This window comes from Mytilus galloprovincialis, chromosome 1 (assembly GCF_965363235.1).
Source record: "Mytilus galloprovincialis chromosome 1, xbMytGall1.hap1.1, whole genome shotgun sequence".
Lineage (NCBI taxonomy): Eukaryota > Metazoa > Mollusca > Bivalvia > Mytilida > Mytilidae > Mytilus > Mytilus galloprovincialis.
The window spans coordinates 88,850,868-88,869,262 of NC_134838.1; the positions used below are offsets into that span (position 1 = coordinate 88,850,868).

Sequence of the window (18,395 nt, forward strand, 5' to 3'; positions counted from 1 at the left end):
TCTGACTTAATTAGAAAAAAGGCAAAAAAAACACACAAATGAAATTCTGTTTTGGCAACGAAATTCAATCCATGCCTTCAAAAATTAAAACAATGCATTAGTAAACATTGGGATCGACTAAAACAGGATGCAGTATGCAACAAAATATTTTCAAACAAACCAATAATAGCTTATAGCAGATCTATTGACAATGACAAAAATAAAATAAACTGATACCTGATGATAGCGGGCCTACAATGTTTATACCCATGTAGAAATGTTATACATTTATCATTAGCATATAATACAAAAACCGCCAAAACACAAAATTAGTGTTGAATTGATGAAAAGCAATTGCAAGTCTAGTAATAGTGATCATTATTTTGTAATATAATTACAATAAAATACTAATAGTATGTATACAGAGTCTTCCGAATAATATTTTCTGCTATCGGAATTCAGATTGATGTTGGAATGCATGGATGTTAGGTGTCACTTTTATATAAATACTGATCTCTATGTGGCCTGATATAACTAACAATAATGTTATCCTTATTTCATGTATATCATACTGTTTATCAATTTCTTGTCTCAACTTTTAATGAAATGTAATATGTTTCTGTGTCTTTGATCTTTCTTCATCCATTATAGAAATACATCTGGATTTTTTTTTTAGGACTTTATTAACTGGAAGTGTTGGTTCTCTGCTATTGGAAACTTATGGCTGGCACAGTGTATTCTACTTTATAGGTATGTGACCATGGGTTTTGTTGTGATATATGTCTAAATAAAACAACTAATGCGTTTTACCATGTGTTCAAATGTCTTGGTACAAACACAAATTGTCAATCTGTGCAAAAATAACTTGAACGACAAGAAAACAATTAATGTATACACAGGTTTGTCACTTAGTTTATGAACTACTTTTTACAAGGTATTTTGTGAACCCCATAGTTAGCATGGTTAGTATTTAGGAAAAGGAAAATGATAAAAGTAGATAAGAGTATGACTATAATAACAAAGAGGTGCAATTCTTTTTTTATAACAACAAAACAATACTGCACAATCCGAAGGGATTACAGTGACTGATTACACTGTATTGCTTAAAAGAATTTTATCTGTTGGAACAAGTAAAATGCTCTTCAACTTTGTACTTGTTTGGCTTTATAAATATTTTGATATGAGCGTCACTGATGAGTCTTATGTAGATGAAACACGCATCTGGCGTACAAAACTATAATCCTGGTACCTTTGATAATTATTTACACCACTGGGTCGATGCCACTGCTGGTGGACGTTTCGTCCCAGAGTGTATCACCAGCCCAGTAGTCAACATTTCGGTGTTGACATGAATATCAAGAATGTGGTCATTTTTATAAATTTCCTGTTTACAAAACTTTGAATTTGACAAAAAACTAAGGATTTTCTTATCCCAGGCATAGATTACCTTAGCCGTATTTGGCACCACTTTTTGGAATTTTGGATCCTCAATGCTCTTCAACTTTGTACTTGTTTGGCTTTATAAATATTTTAAAATGAGCGTCACTGATGAGTCTTATGTAGACGAAACGCGCGTCTGGCGTACAAAACTATAATCCTGGTACCTTTGATAACTAATTATGTATATAATTTTACTGAATGACCTAAAATTGGTTTTTATTTCCAGAAATATATCACATATGTACTCCTTGGTTTGCAAAATATATAAACACTATAATTTTAATAAAGAAAATAATTCAGTCATTGTAAATCAATTAAAAAGTTTTTTTCATCTAGATATCATTAGGGTTTTAACTCATTAATTAAGGGTTTTTTCTCATTCTCTTGCACATCCACTGAAGATCTGTCAACTTGTCATTCACAGTGGATTTTTTTATAAAATTTTCAATATGGAGAAATCTTAAGAAAAACGGAAACATGTCTCAACATAAGTTAGAGATTAAAAACACAAAATGTAAAAATTAATTCAATATTCTTTTCAGGAGTGGATTAATATATATTTGGTATTTTAGGTATGTTTAGTATTTTATGGACATTATGCATGAGATTTATACTGGTAGCCAATCATAGAAAAAAGTACCAACTCTCAATAGATTCAGTAGATAAACCTATTAAAGAAGCCAGGGAACCAGTGCCATGGTTAATGTTACTTACCAAAGCAGGATTTTGGTGAGACTGTTTACTTGTTATAGTAGATAAATAACATTCAAAAACAAAATGTCCAAAAAAGGGAATATTATTTATGGACAACTTACAAAAAAGTAAGAAAGTATCAAGGTCACAAACAAAATTATAAGTATCATTGTCACAAACAAAATCATAAGCACCACTGTATCAAAAAGAAATTGAAGTATCAAGGTCACAAGAAAAAATTTAAAGTACCATTGTCGCAAACTAAGTACAAGTACTAAGTCATGAAATAGATATAATTACCAAGCTCACAAACTTATTATAAGTACCAAGGTTTATACAACAAAACTATAGATACCAAGGTCAAAAACAAAATTATAAGTACCAAAGTCATAAACTAATAAGTACCAAGGTCACAAACTTATTTTTATATACCAAAGTTATAAACAAAATTATAAGTACCAAGGTCACAAACAAAATTGCAAGTCGAGGATGAATAAGCCAGACCATATAAAAAAAAAGATGATCAAATATAATCAAAACTGTACAAAACACTTCACAGCAGAAAACTAAAGATTGAACAACACATAACAACAAAAACATTTACTAAAGTAATTCAGGAGGATAACCCAGAAGTGCAGTATCTAGAGTAACAGAAATATAGTTTTACTTAAGGGAAAATATTCTAAAGTAAAGCTTAGTCTATGTCGACTAGTGATAGCGTTAATTAACCATGCATTGTTTTCAGCTCTCATAAATCGAAATTATGTCAGCAATTAACAGATATTCAGACCAATGTCTATAAGCAACACTCATCAGATTAAAAAAAAAATCATTTGATATTTTTGCACATACGAAGTTCAGGATATTATAGGTAAAATACAGAAGTATATGGGCAGAAACTAGCTCTAAATGCAATAATTTACCACCTTATTTGGTCTGCACTGAAAGGTCTATGGTAGTAATATGAAGGGGTAAATTCCATCCATCTGTATTCAACAGTATGGTAAATATTTATTTTGATATATTTCAGGGCTCCTGTGATTGGTCATTTTTGTCATGCCAACTCATTCTTCATCTTGTTATCATGGGCACCAACATATTTTCATGAAAACTTTCCATCTGCAAAGGTAAAAATCATGTTGAATTATATTTAATTAATATTAAATATAAGCTAAACTCCAACTGTTCACTCCGGTTTTTGTTGAAAGCTAAATGAATGTGAACCAGTAAAGGATAAAATTATCAATAATTCAGAGTTAACTATCTATATGTCAAATAATGTATATAAAGGTTGTTTGAACACTGAAAGAATTTTAATTATTATTTTAAATTGTTCATTACATTTTGTTGATTGAAAGAATAGCTTATTAGTTATATTATTTAGTACATGTACTTCCATTGTAATTGTTAAGTTGTTTGGAATTTGATGACAATATGCTAATATTTTGATACTGTTACAGGGTTGGGTATTTAATGTTGTTCCATGGATAGTTTCAATGTTCAGCAGTATATTTGGTGGATGGCTAGCAGACACCATGATAAGAAAAGGTTTGTCTATAAAAAGAAGGGGCGTAGCTGGGTCCTTTTGAAGTGCTCGCAACCAGGTTTTTATGCAGTTAAGCTGCATTATGCGAGCACCCTAGATTTGTGTTCTTCCCAATAAATGCTGAAATACTTGCCATTGTTATTATCTAGCTCGCTACTATGTTATATATAACTAATTGAACACTTTTTTAATACTTTTTATTCTGGATTACAAAAAATATGATCAGAAAAACCTTAAATGATCGTCGATTTATCCAAAAGTTTTAAAGTTACACATAGGAAGTAGTGCTTATTAAGAACCCTTGTGTAGTTCATTATGACTTGTACTTTCGGCCAAGATGTCAAAGAACAATTGTATGAAATATTTAATCGCCGAAAATCTCTTAAGACAAGTAGTTTAGATTTCCCAAATGGCAAAAGTCGTAGGAATATTGTTTGTCATCAATACGTAGTACAACTACGTCAGTAGTCTATTATATAATAAGTTCAACTGTTCATGCTGTTGGCGGCAATTTCAAATTAGAAAAAGAAATGTTCGTATCTTTTCAATTTGGAGGCAGGTGTGCAAATTAGCAGTGGTCCGAGATCCGCGACCTTCCACTTTTGCAAGCGGAATTTCGCCTAGGATAGTTGGTTTCTAGCTACGCCCGACGTAGTCACCTTCCACTTGAAAGAAAATAAGAGTTAACTTGGCAAACCATTACCTTTTCACCATGTTCACCAAAGTCTCCAATTAAACGAGCTAAAAACTTATTTTTATCATTATTATTCATGACAGCGATGTTCGTTTTGTTCAATCGCTAGCTTTATACAGAAAATAGCCGACAAATATTGTATAAATTCGAGTAAAATCGTATCTGATTGACAAAAACAACATTGTAAAAACATAACAATGGCGGCCGTGAAGACAAAATTTTACAATATCGGATCCGATCCCGGAAGCGGATAAGGGTAATTTCGGGTTTGGCGATCAATTACGCAGGTGAAAAAAATACATCTATGCATGGTAAATGAATATAAACACTAGAATTGTAAATCAAAAGATATATATAAAAGAAAGAAAAAGCAAAAAAATATTTTATGCAGAAACTCAAAATTCTTTTTGACAAATTTTAATTTAAAAATCCAATACAACGTGACAGCTGGGAACAGTATATCTAACAATATACATGTTCATGGTCACAGTCTAAATTTTCTTTATCAGTGATAAATGATGATAATGCATGTGAGATGCTTTTAAAGTGTAAACATAGTACTGCAATTTCAAAGGATTATTTTTTTTATCTCAGTTTTGAAGGGTCAATTAAAGTAGCTGAAAGTTTCTTTATTTTCACAAATAATGCAACTATATTATATATACCTGAATGTAAGTAAATCATATGATATATAGGTGGCATCCTTTGGGCCACTCCACCCCCTCCTGTTTAATAACTTGGAAACGGTCGAGCTCCCACCCCTAAACCATATGAGGAGGAGCAGATCCAGGATTTTAGGTTAGGAGGGGTGCTAACTTAAATTTTCTCCGAGCAGAGCGAGGCTAAAAAAATATTGAGGTAAAATTATCGGAATATTCTTTAAGCTGAGAACAACCCATGCTTTGCAAATTTATGGGGTGCACGCCCCCCCCCCCCCCGACTGAATCTGCCCCTGCATATATTCAAGTATAGGACAATATAATGAAATATAGGGGGAGTCCATAGAGTTACCCCACCCTCCTGTTTGAGAACTTGGAAACGGTCGAGATCCACACCCTTTAACCATATATATTCATGTTTGTGACAATATGAAAAATCAAATGAAATATAGGAAGAGTCGCTGGGGGTCACCCCAACCCTCCTGTTTTAGAATTTAAAAATGGTCGAGATCCCCAACCTTAAACCATATATATTCATGTATGGGACAATATAACAAATCAGATTAAATATAGAGGGAGTCCCTTGGGTCACCCCACCCCTCCTGTTTGAGAATTTGAAACCCCGTTGAGATCCCCAACCATTAACCATATATATTCATGTACGGGACAATATAACAGTTCAAATGAAAGATAGGGGGCGTCCCTGGGGTCACTGTACACCCTCCTGTTTGAGAACTTGGAAATGGTCAAGATCCTCACCCCTAAACCATATATACTCATGTATGGGACAATATAACAAATCAAATGAAATATAGGGGAAGTCCCTGTGGTCACCCCAACCCTCCTGTGTAAGAACTTGGAAACGGTCAAGATCCCCACTCCGATACAATATATATTCATGTATGGGCCAAAATAACTAATTAAATGAAATATAGGGGGAGTCCCTGGGGTCACCCTACCCCTCCTGTTTGAGAACTTAGAAACCAATGAGATCCCCCCCCTAAACCATATATATTCATGTATGGGACAATATAACAAATAAAATGAAATGTAGGGGAAGTCCCTAGGGTCACCCTACCCCCAGTAGCGGATCCAGAAATTTTCATAAGTGGGGGCCCACTGACCATCCTGAGGGGACCCGCTCCAGTCACGCTTCAGTGATTCCCTATATAAGCAACTAATTTTTTTTCCCAAAAGGGGGGGGGCACCCCCTAAATCCTCTGCCTACCCCTACATGTTTGAGAACTTGGTTTTTGGTTAACTGCCTTCAGCGCTTACAGCGCTTTGATTTTTTTTATTACTAGACTCAAAATGGTGCGTTCTGAGGGCCTAAAATTGGTTTGAATAGCAAATTATTAAGACTGTATTTGATCATTTTTCATTGAGAAACAGAGTCAATAATTTTCAAAAATCTGACCTTCATTTTTTAGCTGCAACAAACACGTCCATAGCCTTGTCTAAATTGACCTCAAAATCAAGGTGGATGATGTGCATTCAACCCAGGGGTGTAAGTCAGAGACAAAAAGCTGACAAAAGAAAAATGGAACTAGCGAGAAATCTAGCACCTGGATGCGGACGCATCTAACCCCCAAACAACAATGTGTGGCAGTTCAGCAAAAAAGGATGCAAACACAACAACAAAAATCCAGAAAAAAACAAGCAAGACTAATATTGACTAGAGGCTGCCGACTTGGAACAGGTGCAAAATTGCAAATAAATTAATTTGGATAATAGTGGTTCAATACACTTGGAGTTACAGATTAAACATTTTAGGTACCCCTTAAAAGCGTGGTGGACAGACGGACAGATGGACGGGATCAAGTGGCAGCTGTTACTACCCTGACTTTTGTACTGATGTAATGTGTTCCTTATTTTGGAAAGGTCGTGTTTTCCGGTTTATGGTGGGCATTATACAAATGTACGAGCTACTGTATGAAATCTGCGTAAAAAACAGTGACCTCGTAGCTGGATTATTTGTATGTCGACTTCTCAATGATGTTTACCAAACACGTCATACTACTATTCATATAATCAAATAAATTAATTTCAAATCAATTGATTGATTTGAGGTGATTTGAGGCCAATTATTTTGTTCCTTGCATTGGAGGTAGTTCTGCAGAATTGGATATAGTCTAGATCTTGAAAGGCTATTTTATTATATTTTTTTAATGCGTTGACAGGAATGTGTCAAAGCAGAACAATATGAAGTAGCCTTTAAAATATCATAATAATTTAAAGAGGGAATTTCAGATTACCGTTATCGTAAGTTACATATAACAGACGGGTGAAAGATACTAAAGGGACAGTCAAACTCATGTGAGGGTTACTACAATTCATTATATTGTTCAGGGTCAGATCCAAAATTTGCTAGATAAAACTAGAACAAAAGTCAATTGGTTGTGTTTCGCCAAAATTATGTATGAAATTTACAACCCTTATCATACAAAAAGGACCCCTGCAGCCCTCTTAGTTCAAGGATTTGCATTATATTTTTTTTATTGAAGTAGAGTTAGTATACCTTGTCGGAAATTTGAAGTTGTGGACAGCTTTCCATTTGTCGGTCAAAAGTTATAACTTTACATCTTTTCCTAAGGATATCGAATCTTTTAACAAAGAAATATCTGGATAAATATTTTTATTTTATTTTCCGGCGTAAATTATTTTTTAGACCCCGCGATGTGCACGCCATGGCGAGACAGCGTATATTGAGCTACGCACCAGAAAAGTATAGTACATACAATACAGCTATTTAGTATAATCTTTTGAATCTCAACACATGAATGCATACATTAAGGTCATAGTTATAGTAGATACTTTGAATAATCCAAAATAAGTAGGTTTAAAGATGATAATACAGGACCTTATAGGGCATTGGAACCAAACTTAGTATATTGTAACATATGAGGGGAGGAGAATTTATAGATAAGAAATATGGTTATTGCATTTTATACTTTAAGCTTACTTGCTAATACTCTTTAATTTTAAGTTGAAATAAGAACTTGCGTTTATTTGGTCACTTAAATTTGAGCATTATATCAAAGTTCATATTAGGGTTATACGCTTCGAGATTATTGGGAATGACAACATAAATTTAGGTTTCAAAGTAACAAAATTTGACTTGTTTTGATTGGAGTAATTCAATATGATTAGTAAGACAACAAGTTAGGTAAGCTCTTTTCCCCACACAATTCTCTTTTAATAACTTTAAGAACTGAATGAACAAAACTTATGTTTTTTTACTTTTTCAACAGAAGAGCCCATGTGAGTTTTACATGCTTGACTAGATTGAACAATTCTTGCCAAGCTATGCATCCTGTTATTTGACATATTTTATATAGTGGTTACTATATACAGTATTTTATTCTTTAAATTGAGAAATTAGTTATAAAGTTCCCTCAAAAGAAACATTTGTATTCGGTGGAAAATCCTTTAAAAGATCCTTTATTTCATAATGGATAAAATCATCAAATGAATATATAAGGGATTTTCTCTCTGCCTTGAAGACCCATTGGTGGCCTTTAATGGAACGCCACAGCTGTACTTATGTGGAATTCTGATATTACTTTATGTTGTTTTATTATTACTTAGTTATATTTTGTCATTACTTAATATGGTTTTGACATTACGTAATGATGTTTTAATATAACTCAATATGGAATAGTCATTACTTAATGATATTTCGATATTACACGATATGGTTTCGTATTGACTTGATATAGTTTTGTCATTACTCAATATGGTTTTGTCATTATTCAATGTGGTTTCACCATTATTTAATATGGTTGTGTCATTAGTCAATGTGGTTTTAACATTACTTGATGTGTATGTAACTTAACGTAATGTAGTTGTTTCATTACATGATGTGGTTTTGTTATTTCGTAATGATGATTTGTCTATTCTTTATATGGTTTAACATTACGTAATGATGTTTCAAAATTTGACGATTTTACACTACTTGATGTGTTTGTTTCATTATTTGATGTGGTCCTGTCATTCTGTGATGTGGTCCTGTCATTCTTTGATGTGGTTATCCCATTACTTGATGAGGTAAAACCACGTGACAAATTCAGAAAAAATATTTTCTTTTTTTTAACAGATTTCAATACGTCGTTTGTTTAATTTGCTTTGGATGGGTATCGTCAAAATTAAAGTTCAAATTAAAGTTTGAGTGGTTGTTCAGAGTTATTTGGTATGAAAAAGGGGAATGGCAGACAATAATAATAAAAAAAATCTAAAAATTTTACAGTATTTCGGACATAATTGGGATATCCCCAAACCACTTGGTCCTGTTATTTTATCCGAAATTCTCAAATAGAAGCAGTATTATAATAAATTTGTAAAATATTCCACAGAACGCTGTGTCTCGACTGATATTGCTGCTTTCAGTGTAAAAGCGTAATGTTGATTGGCTGTACATTCATCGGTCAAAAATATACAAGTTTTAAAACACTTCATGGAGGTAATAAATTTATCATGTCAAAACAGTTTAATTCGGTTTTATTTAAATAAAACAAAACTGTATGGTTTTCAACATTGAGCAAAACCCATACCCCATTGTAAGCCATAAAAGGTCCCAAAATGACGCCACTTTCGACGACGTTGTTGTGTCTCACTGCCGTTACATTGATGTCTCAGGCTCAACACAAATCAAAAGACTATTACTTTATTGTTAATAAATGAAACACTTCAAATCAACTTACACTTAATTCACAGGAAAATCAGAGGAGAGGGCTCGGACTAATCGACAAAGCATCAATACTATAAAATAAAAATTCTCCAATTTTTTTTTAGAGTGAATGATCATTTGAACATATATACGAATATCAATCTTTTATTTTTAATCAATTGAGTTCTCTGATCTACCTCGCACTTATTGAAAAAAAAACTTTTTGGAATATCTTTCACATGTGACGACGAACATGTTCCAGTTGTCGTAACCATAATACCATCATCTTTTACTTGAATGTGAACTACCAATTAAAACCAAAATCACTCAGTTTGTAATTGCGCGAATAACACAACGGATGCCACACTTTGAACAGAATCTCTTTACCATTTTAGGGAACCCAAGATCACACCGATGAATTTAAATTATCCAGTAATACCGATCTATTAAGTCAATCCATAGAAACTGTTTTTAAGCCACCCCAACTGAAAATTGGGGGCATAGTGTTTAACCTCTGTCCGTCCGTCCGTCTGTCCGTCCCATTATGGGTATATAGTTATTCAGCATAACTCCTCAAACAGTTTGAATCCTAGGAAGTTTTCTCTTTACTGTCTGTTTGTACATATATTGAAGGTGTGCTGCATGTGGTTAGGGTTTAATTTTTATTAATATTTGGTCTTTTTGGAGAAAGTTGAACTTTGTCATTTTTTGGGAAATTTACTTGCATAAGTAGGGCGTTTCCAGATAACTCCTCCTACAGTTTGAATGCTAGGAATTTATTACTCTGCTGGCTGTTTGTACAGGTATTGAAGGTGTGCTAGTGGTCAGGGTTTTTTCTTTTTATTATTTTTCCTCTTTTGGGAGTAAAATAGAATTTTGTCCATTTTAGGGTATAAGCGGTTAAATGAGTGGAGTGTGGGGGCATCACTTTGTCTAGTTAACATTTTTTTTCTCGTGTTGTGCTGTTACACTACTGTTACAGTCCGATGTTAGGTTAGGATTTATCGCTCAAATACATGTTAAACTCCGCCACATACACTTTCTTCATGTACCTGCTCCAAGTCAGGAGCATGAAGTTCAATTGTTGTAGTTGTATACATATGTGTCATATTTGTTTTTTTCGTTTTATTTTTCTTTCACATAGTTCATGGTGGCCTTTTGTAGCTGACTATATGAGTGTTGAAAGCTGTAAGGTTACCTATATATGATTTCTTATATCTACTGCATTTAAACTCTGGTGGATAGTTGTCTTATTGGCAATCACACCACATCTAACTTTATTTCAACTCCTATGTTGCGTTTTGTATACTGTAACAATGTTTATTTAGTACGCATACCCCAGAGCCCTCTTTTTGGAAGCCTGAGCAAATTCCCTTGTTCCGCGATAGAAAATTTAATTACAAACTCAAAAAGACATATAAAATAGCTCGAATTTCAACTCGAAATCTTAATTAATCTAAATGAGACTTAAATTTGAATCTTTCTCAAACTCTACCTCAAGAAGTGACTCAAATTCAAAGTTGTAATTAGAACTCTGCCTTTAAATGTGACTCAAACTCGAAGTCCAACTCAAAACTCAATGCTAACAAGAACTTTAATTCTAATCAAGACTTGAATTCGAAAACTAACTCAAAGTTTAACTCAAACAGTAACCTGAACTTTAATTTGAACACTAATTCAATGGATGGTCACACTCATTCAAGGCACATACAACATGAAAATCTATCTAAAAATAGAACAGGTTTTTCCAAATTGGTCACATGGTTTTACCTCATCAAGTAATGGGATAACCACATCAAAGAATGACAGGACCACATCAAAGAATGAAACAAAAACATCAAGTAGTGTAAAATCGTCAAATTTTGAAACATCATTACGTAATGTTAAAACCATATAAGGGAGCTACCATTTGATTTTTATGGGGGGGCTAGGATGAAATTTGAAAAAAATAGGCAGGACAGGAGTTTTGAGTAAAAAAAAAAGGCAGGATGAGCAACTTGGTAAAAAAAAAAGGCAGGATGACAATTTGTGTAAAAAAAGTCAGGATAACTAGTAAAAAAAAAGGCAGGACCGAATAGAGTAAAAAATAAAAAGGCAGGACAGAGACTATAACTAAAAAAAAAGCAGGACAAAATTTGTCATCCTAGCCCCCCATAAAAATCAAATGGTACCTCCCTAAAGAATAGACAAATCATCATTACGAAATAACAAAACCACATCATGTAATGAAACAACTACATTACGTTAAGTTACATACACATCAAGCAATGTTAAAACCGCATTGACTAATGACACAACCATATTAATTAATGGTGAAACCACATTGAATAATGACAAAACCATATTGAGTAATGACAAAACTATATCAAGTCGATACGAAACCATATCATGTTATATCGAAATATCATTAAGTAATGACTATTCCATTTTGAGTTATACTAAAACATCATTACATAATGTCAAAAACATATTAAGTAAAGACAAAATATCATTAAGTAATAATGAAACAACATAAAGTAATATCAGAATTCCACATAAGACAGCTGTGGCGTTCCATAGCCTTTGGCTGTTGTCTCTTTGACATATCTCCCATTTCCATTCTCAATTTTATACAAATAAATCAGCATTATGACACATTAAAATGTATAGAGATAATTTATAATATCAAATGTTTAAATTTTGTAGGGTATTCAGTAACTTTTGTCAGAAAGTTTATAGAGGTAAGGTGAAGATATATTTATTGAATTAATTGTTTATAAAGACAGCATTCAATTTAATGTTGACATTAATCCACTCTTTCATTTTCAAATTTAACTTGTTTTATGCTTTTTAGCAGATTTTCTGTATTGTTTACATTTCTGTTAATATAAACCTGTGTCTAAATTATGCATGAAAATAACTTTGTACTCCCAAAATTTTACTCAAAGCGTCGTCATTATTCCTCAAATCTATATGTAAACCTAATTTTAGTCAGAGTTTAAATCAAGTTGTAAAAATGCAATGGTAATAATTCTTTTCGTTTGAATATAGACCAACAAAGCAGTATTAAATATTAAAGTCATAAGAAACCTCAAATTAAAAAAAATCATGCATATGTTTTTTATAACTAAATGGATAGTTTTCATTATACAACTTATGACATATACTTTTTTCTGAGGAAAATTCTTTAATGTGTCCACATTTACAAGAAGTTTATTTGTTTTTGGTGGAAGAAGACGTCAAGTCTTCTGAAGACTTATGGGACCGACTTTAAACTCATTGAGCCTCCGTATGCCGCATTCGTTTCTGTACATTACAATTTCATAACAACTTAAGATTCCTGACATCGATTTTTACACATGATTAAGCATCTGAATCATTTAATTTGTAAATTAGGATTGAAAAACAATCACTATCGTAAATATGACCTTTTTATTTATGTAAATTAATAGATTTCATCTCATCCACATGAAATCCATGAACGTTATTTGTTTACTTGTAACCGGATGTTTTTACTGTAGATATTTGTAGTACGAATGCGTAGATTTAGTATCGGGACAACTCGCCCTGTTTACAAGTTCGCCCTTGAAGTTACGAATTTGCAATCTTGCAGACAAGAAGATTTTGTTTTTAATAAATAGAAAGGATCTATTTCTTATTAAATTGGTGTCTTTATTCATTGTTTTCCTTGTCATGTGAATTAGATGCCTTTCTACTTCAAATGGTTTGAATCTATTTATAAAATTATTCAAGACTCAGTTGACAAGAGCAGTACGTTACTGTTGGGAGAATTTGATTAAACTCTAAATGCTCATAGAATAAGAAATATAATTGAAACTGAATGTACCTCCTTCTGAATAATTTATTGCAATATAAATATAAATCCCTTTTGACAAGAGAAATCTGACTTTTTTCAGAAATATTTTGTTCACATGTGCAAAGGTAATCACGTGTGGCGGCCATATTGGTTTGTTTACAAATATGTGAAGAAGCCTGTAGAACCATGACCTAAACATAAATAGTCTCTGAAAGCGTAAACTTTGTGCAATACTATTTTATCAATCATGATTATTTTCCTAAATTTAAATTTGATTATTTAAAGAAATAAAATTATAACAATTATGATTTTAGATAAGAGATTCTACTCAGACATGCTGTGATCTATTTATAGCCAAATTAGTTCGAAAGCGTAAACTTTGTGCAATACTATTTTATCAATCATGATTATTTTCCTAAATTTAAATTTGATTATTTAAAGAAATAAAATTATAACAATTATGATTTTAGATAAGAGATTCTACTCAGACATGCTGTGATCTATTTATAGCCAAATTAGTTTACCTGTGTGAAAATGTAAATAATTTGTTTACTAAACAAGTAAAGACAAACTATGGATGGAAGATAATAATTTACATAAATATTTCACGACATTTGATTGATTTTAATAAATATAGGATTTAAAAACTGCAAGTGGAAACAAATTTAATCATTAGCTACATAATCAGCTGATAATTTTTCTCGCAAACATCGTGGTGATGTAACTGATAAAAATCACTCCATCAATCCTTCAGCCCTTTCACATATTAAGCAATAGATCTACTTATTATTGTAGAATATTCATTGAATATACATTCATCTCTAATTGAATATATCGGGTAATCGGATATTTTTAGCTGAAATTTTGGGTATCCGATTGTCCGGAGTCTACTGTACTACCATAAACATGATAAAGATAGTAAATGGTATTTTTTTTCACTAATTTATTGACATAATACTGGTTGTAACATATTTTATTTTTGTATTCAGGTTGGGACCCCCCCCCCCCTCTCCAAAATTATGAGTGGTGTCCCTTAAATAAGGGAATGTTCCTAAAACAAGGGGTCATTTTACTGTTGAAAAAAAAGAACATTTTTAAGATTTTTATTAAACTCAAAAGTGGGAAAATTCTTATATTTGGAACAACTTTTCTAAATGAGGGGTCAAGTTAATAAAGAAGATATAAGTTTAGAAACAACAGAAAATTCTTTTGACATATTTTGACCATTTAGTACTTAATAGATGCATAGTTCTTGGGGGAAGGTTTAATCAAATAATATGAATAAAAATGTGCTCATTTTTTTACAGTGGGTTGTAAAGTTCTTCCAATAAGGTTACTCCTCATTTGGAGTGTTGTTCCCAACCTGTTAAAGGTCCATCTTTGTGTGCATAATTCAAAATTGGAAATTTCAACAAGCATCTAATATTCTTACGCAAGAAAATAAACACTGATCTGCTAGCTTCATCTCTTCTACCGATTTAATAACTAGAATCATGCAAACAGACTTAAGAAAAAGGCATGTTAGTTCATCATACAAATATGACACTTTTTCTAGACAATCCAGATCGTGCAAAATACTTCGCTTAAAATTGTAACCTTAAAATTGTTGTTGTGCACTAGAAACCCCTATGGGAACTTTCAAAAGTTGGCGGGTATGTAACAAGCCTTACTATTTTTATGCTCCATTTATGGGCATTATGTTTTCTGGTCTGTCTGTTCGTTCTGCTTGTTTATGGTCGAGGTAGTTTTTGATGAAGTTGAAATCCAATCAACTTAAAACTTAGTGCACATGTGTTCCTTATGATATGATCTTCTGAATTGTACTGCCAATTTAAAGATTTTACCTAATTTTCACAGTCCAGTGAACATAGAAAATGATTGTACGGATGGGAAATCCATGTACTTATGACCTTTTCTTGTTTGAAGAAAAAAAAATACATCATAACGATAATGGATCAAAGCAGCCTTGGTAAGTGGGGCTGCTTTTGTGGTAATTCAGGTTACCTTTTATCCACCTTCTTCCACCTCAGAGCTATCAGCTCTTTGATTAATTGCTTGCTTCCAGGAAGCAATTCGCCGACGTATTTTCCGTATGCATAGTGACCTGAGCGTAACCCTCCTCGTGTATCGGCACTCGGTAAACTTCGGCTTTAAAACACGGCATTTAATGAGCAGCCATATTTGTTAAATCATAACAGACAGAGAGAGAAAAAATTGACGATTATACGATATATTTGCGTAAAAAATGACAAAATCGTGCACAGAGCTCTAAGTTTATGATATAAACATGCATTGGTTCAAGAATTGGATAAACATTATTTTTCACCACTCACTGGTTTCATATGACTTTAAGTTTGACATATATAATCTTATATATCTTATATATAATATCTTCAAATTGTTTTTTTTTATATTTCAGACAATCTCATTACTTGGTACAGCTGTACCATTGATATTAATTTCCTACATGTCAACGTTTCATGGGGCATTATTCTGTGTGGTCTTTGCTGTGGCTTCATGTGGTCTTCATAACAGTGGTATACTCATCAATCCACAAGATATAGCACCAAAACATGCTGGATCAGTTTTTGGTAAGCTTTTTAATTCATATCATCACTTGGCGTCCGTCGTCGTCCGTCATCTGTCGTCGTCCGTCATCTGTCGTCGTCTGTCGTCGTAAACTATTTCAAGAATCTTCTCCTCTGAAACTGCTAGGCCAAATACTTCCAAACTTTAACTGAATGTTCCTTTGGGTATCTAGTTTATAAATTGTATCCAAAGTTTTGATCTATCAACAAACATGGTCACCTTAGCTAAAAATAGAACATAAGGGTCAAATGCAGTTTTTGGCTTATATCTCAAAAACGAAAGCATTTAGAGCAAATCTGATAGGAGTAAAAATGTTCATTAGGTCAAGATCTATCAGCCCTGAAATTTTCAGATGAATCAAACGACCCATTGTTGGGTTGCTGCCACTTAATTGGTAATTTTAAGGAAATTTTGCAGTTTTTGGTCATTGTCTTGAATATTATTATAGATAAAGATAAACTGTAAACAGCAAAAATGATCAGCAAAGTAAGATCTACAAATAAGTTAATATGATCAAAATTGTCAATTGACCCCTTAAGGGGTTATTGTCCTTTAATGACAATTTTTCACAATTTGTTCATCATATTTGCTAACTTTAAAAAATCTTCTCCTCTAAAACTACTCAATCAAATTCAACAAACTTCAACTGAATGATCAGTAGGGTGTATGAAATAAAGTTTGTGTTTTATTTTCTATTTTGTCAAAAAACATGGCCGTCATGGCTAAAAATAGAACACAGGGTAAAATGCAGTTTTTCAAGAATCTTCTCCTCTGAAACTTCTAGGCCAAATACTTCCAAACTTGAACTGAATGTTCCTTAGGGTATCTAGTTTATAAATTGTATCCGAAGTTTTGATCAACAAACATGGTCGCCATTGCTAAATATAGAACATAGGTTAAAATGCAGTTTTTGGCTTGTATTTCAAAAACTAAAGCATTTAGAGCAAATATGTTGAGGAGTTTAAGTGTTTATAAGGTCAAGATCTGTCAGCCCTGAAATTTTCAGACAAATAGATACTCATTGTGAGGTTGTTGCCACTTAATTGGTAATTTTAAGCAAATTTTGCAGTTTTTTGTTATTATCTTGAATATTATTATAGATAGAGATAAACTGTAAACAACAAAAATGTTTATCAAAGTAAGATCTACAAATAAGTTAAATGACTAAAAATGCCAGTTGATGCCTTAAGGAGTTATTGCCCTTTAATGATAATTTAACACAATTTTTCATTGTTTGCTAACTTAAAAAAATCTTTTTCTCTTAACTACTGAACCAATTTCACTTTAACTTAAAACTTAACAATCCTTAGGGTAACTTGTATTAATTTGTGTTTTTTATACAGTATAAGTATATAGGAATCACCCTGTCCGTCCGTCTGTCTGTCCATATGTCTCGTAAACGCAACTCCTCCTTAATGGATGGACCAATATTAATGAAACTTCACACAGTTGTAGTACACATGCACATGGATGTGCATGAAGGAAAATATTTCTGGTTGGAATTATTTTAAGGGAGATAATTGATTTTACTTAGTTAAATATAGCTATAAATGGCAACAAGTCTGTAAGCGCAACTACTCCTAAACAGATTAATCAATATTGATGAAACTTTACACAGTTTTTGTACACAACCTGTAGATGTGCATGAAGGAAGATATTTCTGGTAAGATTTTTTTCAAGGGAGATAAGCACAACTCCTCCTAAATGACTGTACCAGTATTAATTAAACTTTACACAGATCCAGTACATGACCAGAGAATGTGCATAAAGGAAGATATTCTTGGTCTGAAATATTTGAAGGGAGATAATGAACTTAATTAATATAGATTTAGTTATTTTGTTGGTTTCTACACACTGACTTAAAATATGCAAAGAGAGATAACTCTAATAATTATTAATTTTAAATGTTCTTTCATTTCCTTTTACTTCAAGAAAAATAGCCAATGCTGCTAGGGGTAAAATGCATTATTTTTGCCTGTGAAGAAAATATGACAGATACAAAGAATGTTTGAATGGCATATTTAAGCACACACTGAAAAGCAAAAATAATCAATGATGAATGATTTAAACAAAAAAATTGAAGGTGAGCGATTCAGGCTCTTGAGAGCCTCTTTTTTTTAAACACCTGTGATATATCAAGATTTGTTTATAGTTAAGAAAAAGTTGTTTAACGGGACAATCTACATCAGTGGTTCTTCTTCTTTAAGTTTTCCATCATCATTGGAGTATCTGAGTTTTACCAACAAATACATCCCTGCCAGCAAACCAACATGACCGACATGGCTAAAGTAAAACAAATGAGAAAATGCAAGATTGGTCAAAAATCTTAAAAA

At 32.5% G+C, this 18,395-nt stretch overlaps 1 protein-coding gene across 1 annotated transcript in view; it reads left to right on the top strand.

Annotated features, from left to right (window-relative positions):
- Nucleotides 1-18,395, top strand: part of LOC143043635 (voltage-gated purine nucleotide uniporter SLC17A9-like) — a 33,149-nt gene that overhangs the window by 6,607 nt on the left and 8,147 nt on the right. Inside the window, exons 5-10 of the mRNA XM_076215850.1 lie at nucleotides 656-729; nucleotides 1,992-2,148; nucleotides 3,143-3,239; nucleotides 3,573-3,660; nucleotides 12,363-12,397; nucleotides 15,893-16,064. Coding sequence (XP_076071965.1) covers nucleotides 656-729; nucleotides 1,992-2,148; nucleotides 3,143-3,239; nucleotides 3,573-3,660; nucleotides 12,363-12,397; nucleotides 15,893-16,064 — 623 coding nt within the window. The remainder of the gene's footprint in view (nucleotides 1-655; nucleotides 730-1,991; nucleotides 2,149-3,142; nucleotides 3,240-3,572; nucleotides 3,661-12,362; nucleotides 12,398-15,892; nucleotides 16,065-18,395) is intronic.